The sequence below is a fragment of the Papaver somniferum genome, chromosome 1 (assembly GCF_003573695.1).
Source record: "Papaver somniferum cultivar HN1 chromosome 1, ASM357369v1, whole genome shotgun sequence".
Taxonomy (NCBI): domain Eukaryota; kingdom Viridiplantae; phylum Streptophyta; class Magnoliopsida; order Ranunculales; family Papaveraceae; genus Papaver; species Papaver somniferum.
In genome coordinates, this window is record NC_039358.1 from 147,668,796 (window position 1) to 147,679,195 (window position 10,400).

The window sequence follows — 10,400 nt, forward strand, 5'->3', positions numbered from 1 at the left end:
TTTCAATCAACAACCAAAGGTTGGATTTCCCAATTGATCGATTCAACGCACAACCTGTGATATTTCAGTTATATAACAAAATATAATGCGGAAAAGAAATAACACAGACACCAGAAGTTTTGTTAACGAGGAAACCGTAAATGCAAAAAAACCCTGGGACCTAGTCCAGATTGAACACACGCTGATCTCACCTACAACTAAGAGTTGCTAAGACCCAAAGTCGAAGACTTTAATAAACAAATCCGTATCACACAGAAAAGTCTACGGTAATAGATAAATCTGTCTCCCACAGAAATACCTACGAGTTTTTTGTTTCGTCTTTTGATAAATCAAGGTGAACAGGAACCAATTGATAAACCGTACTTATATTCCTGAAGAACAACCTAGAATTATCAATCACCTCACAATAATCTTAATCGAATAGCGAAAGAAGATATTGCGGAATCACAAACGATGAGACGAAGGTATTTGTGACTTCTTTTATATCTTGCCTATCGGAGAAATCAATCTCAAGTCAATCTTACGATTGTACTCAAATACGATAGAAACAGCAAGATCAGATCACGCAACTAAGAGAAAATAGTTGGGTCTGGCTTCACAATCCCAATGAAGTCTTCAAGTCGTTCACCTACAGGGTCTCGAGAAGAAACCTAAGGTTAAAGGAGAATCGACTCTAGCTAATACAACTAGTATCACACAGAAGGTATGGGGATTAGGTTTCCCAGTTGCTAGAGTTCTCCTTTATATAGACTTTCAAATCAGGGTTTGCAATCAGTGTTAGCTTAGTAACAAAGCATTCAATATTCACTGTTAGATGAAAACCTGATTAGATTCAAGCTAATATCTTTCAACCGTTAGATCGAACTTAGCTTGTTACACACAAATGAAATGCACGTTTGTTTGGGTTTGTATAACCGTACCCAAACATGTACACTTAGTTGGTTCAACAATAGTTAACCAAATGGTTATCCATATGAGCACTTCCATATCAACCATATTCTTTTTTACCACAACTAGTTCAAATGACTCAAATGAACTAGTTAGAGAATTGTTCAATTGCTTAGGTCTTATAGAAGTATACAAGATACAATCGAAGCAAAAACGATTTGATTCACTCGAATCAATTCATGAACTTTATAGCCACGATTTGCAGTTATGCATTCCTTAGTTTATATAAGTTTAAGTTCACGAATAATCGTTTTTAGAAAATAACCAACCTAAGTACGCGGACTGGTACGCGGACTTAATTACCCGGAATGAGTTTGTTTTCAGTTCACGAATTCCAGCAGATTTTCACGGGACGTGAACTTCCGATGGTGCGCGTACTGGTACGCGGACTTTAGTTCTGGTTTTCCTGAGCAGCAAAGTACGCATACTTTGGTTCAAGGAATAAGGACTTACACACATATGTGTTACCACACAATGTTTATATCCTTCAAGGTTATTTATTCTAAATTCTCATTTCAATCATTGAAACATTCTTAGAGGACGTTATATGATTGTTATTCACAAACCATTTTTCGTCAAAGCCATTTTCAAGTAATTGAAACTTAATATGACTTTCGTCATTAGTAAAGATGAACTTGGCCAAAGCGAAAGCTTACCAACACATATTGCAAGAATAGTAAGCGATATAAACTCGGCTCGAAATAGAAAATGTGTATAATCATAGTCTATATAGCAATACGACTTTTGTCTCAAGATAGGAGATAGAGTAGATATACTTTTGAGTGATAGATAATTTCAAGTCTTCACATACCTTTTAGTCGATGAAGTTCCACAAGTTCCTTGAGTAGTTCTTCCTCTTTGTATGATGATCGCCATGGAGTCTTGAGCTCAACTACACTTTCTATCCTAGTCCGAGACTTAGCTATAAGTAGACGATAAATCAAGACTTATAGTTTTGATCACTAATATTGACAAACATGCTTGAGATAGCAACGCATGCGAGTTCGACCGGGCAGTGCTCTAATAAAAAGTATATCCTTTCTTCCATCAAAATAATGACATAAAAGGCTTTAACTTTTGTTTGTTAAAAGTTCATTATATCTTTTATCAATACTTTCATACCGACATACTAGAGATAACTTTTCAACAAGTATGGGATAATCACAGGTTCACGGACGTAAACAACATATCCCATAACAATTTGCAATATATAAAACCATAAAGAAATACTGCAAAAATCATCTTCCAAGAAACTTAGAATTTAAATGAATAAATCTAAAAACATGAAGATGAAAACGTTGGACATAGTTCTGTGTACTCACAATAATGGCTATTCCAAACCCTAGTTATTCTTCTAAAAACACAAGAAATAAATTCTCATAAGAAGAGTTACTAGACATTGAGACCTCAAAAGAATTCTTTATCGTCCCCTAACTCCTTGTCGTCAACAGCCATATGTACATAAGGTTCGTGAAGAAAGGAGTCAATTCCAACAAACCTTCTAGGCTGATGATGTCGAACCAGGGCCTTCTGAATTTTGAGAGTTCTCATAACAAAAGCCTTTATTTGCTGAATCTCCTTCCTTGTTTTCTTCAACTCTTCAAGAACACCAGAAAACTTCTGAGAATTTGAAGGAACAATTCTTGGCTTCCTCACATTCCTTTTATTTCTTTTCAAAGTTGGAGGTAACGGATATTTCTCTTTTTCCTTCATGATTAATGGCTTAACAATCATACTAATATCTTTTCCATCAGAACATATGATGCTTGGAGTATCCATACGTGTATCGGTTTGTGAGAGGAAATCACAATTTAAACTCAACAGGCAGTCTTAAGATGAAAAGAGTTTCAGAGAAGGAAAAGGAATGTAGAGTTACAGAACCTTTAACCACACAGGTTAACGCACGCACAATCACAACCCTAAAGATAGTAGAATTGTCGAGAATAACCCTCTTTTATTGATTAAACAGGGAAGTCCCTTCCAATACGAAAAAATTCCAGTTTCACAAAACGCACGACAAATCTAAGAAAACAAAAATATTTTTTTCTTAAAGCCTGAGGTATGCACAATCTTGTCTCTTTTAATCAGGCACATGAGATAAGATGCACAAAAACAACACAATTAAGTTGTGCTGCGGTGAATAACAATTTGTCCACCATTTAACCCTTTTGAAAGGAATTCATAGAACCATGTTTATCAAAATGTATAGACTATACTCTCTTTTCTAGTGTTCTTGTCTTCTCTTTGGAAACTAACTTCTTTGAAGAGGATGAAATCTTACATACCTCAGCGGTTTTTTGAACAAGTTTAAGCTTGTTTGCTAGGCGATTTGCTCTTCGTTGAAGTTTATTAACATATCTCATCTTGTGTTTGTACTTGAAACACTTTGAAAGTTCTTGACCTTCGAGTGAACAATAAGAGCATGTCAATGGATAAGATGATTCAGACGCCTGAGATGTGCAAGCTGCTAGGCACAGAGTGGAACCTTAAAAATCAGACAGAGAGTTTCCAATAAAAAGGTTAATTTTCTCTTCCAGACTACTTGTGCCTCCTTCTGAAAGAATATCAAGATTGATGTATGTATTGCTACAATTATCAAAATCAATATCTTCACAAAGAAGCACAACACTTGATTTTTCGTCTTCATTGGAATCATAGTAATCAGATATTTCATCAAGAGCTGCAACAAAACCTTTGTTCCCAGTGTATTTTCTACGGTTTGGACACTCATTTGTAAAATGACCAAAACCTTTACACTTAAAGCACTGTGGCATATCCTCGTCAGCATCCCTGTTTTTAGGAGGAATGCGATTGTGAGGTTTACTTGATGACCTAGGTTTGTCTCTGGAAAACCGTTTACTTATCTTCAATAAAACATCTCTAAAATGTCTTGTGATCAAAGAAACTAACTTGTCAAGATCTTCATCTGATGAATCAGCCTCAGAAAAATCATCCTCAGAGATATAAACACTTTTACTTTTGTCAAGTAATTTAGTGTTCTTTTGTGCTTTGAAAGCAACATCCTTTCCGATTTTGGATGTATGCTCATGATCAAAGATCTTTAGATTTCCAACCAGCATATTTCTGGAGAGAGCATCAAGGTTATTTCCTTCAACGATGGCATGCTTCTTAGAATCGTATCTAGATGGCAGCGATCTGAGAATTTTCATCACAATGTCCTTTTCAGGAATAGTCTTACCCAATGCAAAGAATGCATTAACAATTTCAGACACTTTGTGATTAAACTCATCAAATGAATCTTCATCTGCCATACGAAGGTTTTCCCAATAGGAATTAAGGTTTTGAATACTAGCTTCCTTTTCACTGTATTCCCTTCAAATATGGTTTCTAAGATATCCCAAGCATATTTAGACCGAGTGCACGTAGTCACATGGTGCTGAATATCTGGGGTAATGACATGTATGATGGCATTCAAACCGTCGGAGTTTTACTTTGCAGCAAGTATCTCGGCAGCGTCATATTCACCAATATTCTTTCGAACGGTTGCATTTCTTATTGTCACAACGAGAGAATCATAGCCATTAACTACATAAACCCATGATTAAAAATCACGCGCTTGAAGAAAGGAACGCATAGCAATTTTCCACCACAAGTAATTTGAGCAATGTTCTGAAAACCGGCCCGGACGTCGACTCAGAAAAGTTACCGGGTCAGGGTCAAAAGGTTCAACCAGTGATTCAAACCGGGTTCACTGGGTCACATGTATTATAAGCTTAAGAACCTGTTGTAAGCCTGTAACATGACTAACATCTCTACAATGTACACCAATTCCATAACAGTTGTTGCATATTGAGCTTAAAATCTTAAATTTGAAATATAAAAATAGCAATCCAAAATATAAAATTCAAACAATAAATAAACTAGAAACTAGCTGAGCAAGGTAGCGCCATAACGCTTAAGATCAATTATAAGTTCTATTATTGAGTTTTAACTTCTAAAAACGAGGAAAATCAAAGAGGGAAATCGTTCAAATTGAAATGGCTATCTGAAGAACCAACATCTTGATAACCAACATCATTCAGATCGTGGCGTTCAAACATCCTATCATTTTCCATATCCATATCATCATTGTCATCAAGCTCATTCCACTCGCCAGCAGCATTTCCACTATCCTCATCTGCCAAACAACACAATAGTCATATAATACTAATTCAATCAAGTTAAGCACAATAGTCATATAATAGTAATTCAATCAAGTACCTACTCTTGCTTGTGGTAAATCATGGTGTCTCTGAGTTTCATTTTCAAATATTGGAATTGTTACATCAGTAGTTATAGCTTCAAGCTCATCAACATTAATCTCGTCAGGATCACCGTCTACTACCAAATCCTCTGTCAAATCGATTGCATCAAAATCTATAGGATCATAAAATGTTTTTTTGGTCATATTCCTGAAATTAAAAATATATTTACCTTAATGTGAAGTATGTAGAGTACCTAAGATGATAATCACAGTAGTACAATAATGTAAAGTATGTGAAGTACCTAAGGTGACAATACACTAATACATAATGTAACTAAGGTATGTGAAGTATGTTGCAGAAGTACCTCATCTTTAAACGGTGATCGTAATGAACATATACCAAATCATTTAGCCGTTGATTCTCTAGTCTGTTTCTTTTCTTGGAATGTATGCATTCAAATACACTCCAATTCCTCTCGCATCCCGACGAACTGCAAGTTTGGCTGAGAATTCAAATAGCCAATTTCTGAAGATTTGGAGTAGCACAACCGAAGTTTCTCCACCATAAATAAATAACATGCATATATATAATTATTATCCAATCTACATATATATTAAACAAAATGATCATCTTGACATTCATGTATTATGAAATTCACCTGGAGTCATCGTTTTCCGTTGGTTGATTGAAATATTCCGACCAAAGTCACCTGTTGCTTCCTGAAAAGTTTGCTTCTCTTTCATGAACTTGTCCTTCAATGTTTGATTATATCCTGCAACAATTTCAATATCGTCTAAGACACAAGAATGGATTCTAGGATCCTTAGACATGTCCTCACTATACTAGATAACAGGATTCAACCAATATCCTATGATATGAATGTTTTTCTTGAAGTGCTTATCCAACCTAGTGTTGAAAATTTTCATGTACGGTTCATAGTCCCTTTTCCTTTTGTTGAACACATTCGATACAACATTATTTACCTTAATAATACTATCATACAGGAAACCCATTGCAGGCTTATCTTCTGAATCCACCATCCTTAACACAAGAACAAATGGTTCACTAATTTTAACAACCTTCGAGCAAGTCTTCCAAAATTCAATATTCATTACTATGTTACAAAACTCCTGTCCCTTATCTTCTTTATAGTACGAAGACTCAACAAACTCAGGAACATGTAACTAGTCCTTGCAAGTAATGCTTATGAGACAAAATACTCTGCAATGCAATAAAATTTGTTGCAAAACGGGTAGCAGCAGGGCGAATAATTTCAGTCCAGCCTGGTCGATCACGCAATAAAGATAATACCTTTGAATGATTATAAATGTACTTTGTTACCTTCGCTGCTTTGCTGACCACATCTTTAATATGAGCTAGTTCCCCAAAATATCAAATTTACAGAGTGTGCAACACATGGCGTCCAGTACATATTAGGGAATGCTTCTTCTAACAATCTTCCAGCAAGTGCATAATTGCTAGCATTATCTGTTACCATTTGAACAACATGTTGTTCACCTACAATTTCAACCATTTCTTTAAGAAAATTGAAAAGGTTTTCTCCCGTCTTCACCATGTCAGAAGCATCCACTGATTTTAAGAAAACAGTTCCCTTTGGACAATCAACTAAAAAGTTAATTAAACTGCGGTTACTTGTATCTTTCCAACCATCTGCCATAATAGTGCAACCTGTATCTTCCCAAAACCTGCTGAAACTTTCAACAAATAATCGTACTTCTTTAACCATAGATCTTAATAACTTAGTACGAATATCATCATATGAAGGAGCCTTGTATCCAAGACCAACTGCAGCGACTGTGTCCAACATAAGCTGGAAATAATGTGAATTAATTGCATTAAATGGATGCAAGCATCAAACATCCAAGTAGCAACAGCCAAATCTGTTTGTTTCTTTACTTCTTTGCTCGCAAGTGCACTTCTTTTTGACGGTTGAGAAGCAGGAGCAGTTCGAGGTGCAAAATATCCACCTATTCCTGTGCAAAATATCCACCTATTCCTCTATTTCTATTTGAACTTCTTCAATTTCCTGAACTTCGTTATCCTGGTCGTCGTCAGCCTTAACCTCTCTTTGTCGCTTCTTTGTAGATGTCTCTTTTAGTGACTCTAGCATTTGATATCGAACATCTAGACTAACTCTTTTACAAGGTGTGATTTCCCCTCTTTGTCCAGCAAGATGCTTCTTCAGCCTATTGATTCCTCCACCGATAATATTTTTCAGACAAACCACACATGTTATGGATCTTGTCTTAGTCAGTGGATCTTTCTCTTCCATTGCATACATCCAAGCAATGTCTGTTTTCCCTCTACATGAAGTTTCAGGCTCTCTTGGTGAATCATGTGATGGTTGTGAATCAGATGATGCGGCCATTTAAGTATCGAATACTTACTGCAAAACAAATCAATTACATGTGTAAGTCTAGGTACCAGTATGTAACTTAATCATGAATCAACAAAAAAAAAATCACTCTTATTGGCAAAACATGTGGTAGGTAATTGGAGAGTCTCCCTTAGTAATTTTCAATCAACCAAGTACTCAAGAAGCAATGAGAAAAATGGAATCATACAATGATACAAACTTAGAACTACATAGTACCGGTCAATTGCAAATATATTCTAATTTCTAAGCAAAAACTACAATCCAATTGAGAAAGCAAATATGTTCAATGAAAAATGAAAACAAAATAGATTACAAAAGGGAAATTACAGTTGATATCAGTCCACATACCTTAGAGAGTTAGAGTTACAAATCGATTGAGAAAGTAGCAGATCTAGAAGGAGGTGATTACTAGATGAATAAATACCAAATTCCTTTGAATTGAAAAGAAAAAGGAATTATTATTTGGGTAAAAATCCTAAATTCCTTCTCTAATTTCTCTATTTTCGTTAAGAATTAGGTAAGAAAATCTTCGAGTTACCTTTTCTTTCGCCTAGAATAGGGAAGATTGAGAAGAATCGAAGGAAAGAATTGAAAAGTCAATAGACTTCTGTTAGGTTTCTTTTAAGCCTAAGGATTATCGACCCATCGAATCGTTTAGGATACGATGAATCACGGATCGAAACGGCCGGGTCACCCGGTTCTCACAATACAAGCCGTATTTTGGAGAATTTGCTGGGTCATGGGTGGAACGGCCCGGAAATATGACCGAGTCACGGTTTTACTGGGCTGACCGGCCGGGCCGGTTTTCAGAGCATTGAATTTGAGCAATCGAAGACTGGTGGTACGTTTATAGAGGTAGAACCTCTATCCATATCAGATTGCTACAAACACAGACTTATGAGGTCTTTAATGTGTTTGCCTGCTCTGATACCAATTGAAAATGCGGGGGTCTAACAACCACACCCAACAATTCGTTTGGCAATCTGAGAGGACTTGCTCCAATATACTTTTTAGAGAATCAACTAGACAGTCAGACTCAATCTAGAGTAACGTATATCAAAAGAGTTTAATATCTCTAACTCTTAATTCAATCCGCCAATCAGCAAATAGAAATCTGCGAGCCCGATTGAATATAAGAAGAGTAACTTGAACGGTAAAAGACCAACGTTCAAGTATCAATCAATTTAAATCAACAACCCAAGGTTGGATATTCTAATTGATTGAACTTAACACACAACTTGTGATATTTCAATTATATAACAAAATATAATGTGGAAAAGAAATAACAAAGACACCAGAAGTTTTGTTAACGAGGAAACCACAAATGAAGAAAAACCCAGGAACCTAGTCCAGATTGAACACCACAATGTTATAATCCGCAATAGACTTTAGCCTACTACCAATAAACTTCGGACTGGACTGCAGTTGAACCCTAATCAATCTCACACTGATTAAAGGTACAGTTGCGTCCCTTACGTCTCTGATCCCATCAGGATACTAAGTGCTTGATTCCCTTAGTTGATCTCACCCACAACCAAGAGTTGCTACGACCCAAAGTCGAAGACTTGATAAACAAATCTGTCTCACACAGAAGAGTCTATAGATTTAATAAATCTGTCTCCCACAGAAATACCCAAGAGTTTTTGTTCCGTCTTTTGATAAATCAAGGTGAACAGTTTCCAATTGATAAACCGGACTTATATTCTCGAAGAACAGCCTAGTATTATCAATCACCTCACAATAATCTTAATTGACTGGCGAAACAAGATATTGTGGAATCACAAACCATGAAACGAAGATGTTTCTGATTACTTTTATCTTGCCTATCGGAGAAATTAATCTCGAGTCAATTAATTCAATTGAACTCAATACGATAGAATCGGGCAAGATCAGAACATGCAACTACAAAGAAAATTGTTGGGGTTGGCTTCACAATCCAATGAAGTCTTTGAAGTCGTTAACCTACAGGGTCTCGATAGAAACGTAAGGTTAAAGGAGAATCGACTCTAGTTTATGCAACTAGTAACACACATGAGGTATGGGGATTAGTTTTCCCAGTTTCTAGAGTTCTCCTTTATATAGTTTTTCAAATCAGGGTTTGCAATCCAAGTTACCTTGGTAACAAAAAATTCAATATTCACCGTTAGATGAAAAACCTTTTTTTAACCAAGCTAATACCTTTTATCACCTTGATAAATCTGTCTCCCACAGAAATACCTACGAGTTTTCCGTCTTTTGATAAATCAAGGTGAACAGGAACCAATTGATAAACCGGACTTATATTCTCGAAGAACAACCTAGAATTATCAATCACCTCACAATAATCTTAATCGACTAGCGAAAGAAGATATTGCGGAATCACAAACGATGAGACGAAGGTGTTTGTGACTTCTTTTATATCTTGCCTATCGGAGAAATCAATCTCAAGAAAATCTTACGATTGAACTCAAATACGATCGAAACAGCAAGATTTGATCACGCAACCACAGAGAAAATAGTTGGGTCTGGCTTCAGAATCCCAATGAAGTCTTCAAGTCGTTAACCTACAGGGTCTCGAGAAGAAACCTAAGGTTAAAGGAGAATCGACTCTAGCTAATACAACTAGTATCACACAGGAAGTATGGGGATTAGGTTTCCCAGTTGCTAGAGTTCACCTTTATATAGACTTTCAAATCAGGGTTTGCAATCAATGTTAGCTTAGTAACAAAGCATTCAATATTCACTGTTAGATGAAAACCTGATTAGATTCAAGCTAATATCTTTCAAGCGTTAGATCGAACTTAGCTTGTTACACACAAATGAAATGTACGTTTATTTAGGTTTGTATAACCGTACCCAAACATGTACAC

General features: G+C 36.0%; 1 protein-coding gene across 1 annotated transcript; it reads right to left on the reverse strand.

Annotated features, from left to right (window-relative positions):
• Positions 1 to 5,663: 5,663 nt before the first annotated feature.
• Positions 5,664 to 7,542, reverse strand: LOC113351923. The gene is made up of 5 exons (XM_026595831.1): positions 7,189 to 7,542; positions 6,556 to 6,984; positions 6,137 to 6,244; positions 5,863 to 5,995; positions 5,664 to 5,755 (listed from the first exon to the last, which is right to left on the reverse strand). Exons 1-5 carry the CDS (start codon positions 7,540 to 7,542, stop codon positions 5,664 to 5,666), a joined length of 1,116 nt encoding a protein of 371 aa, XP_026451616.1.
• Between the last annotated feature and the right edge of the window lie 2,858 nt (positions 7,543 to 10,400).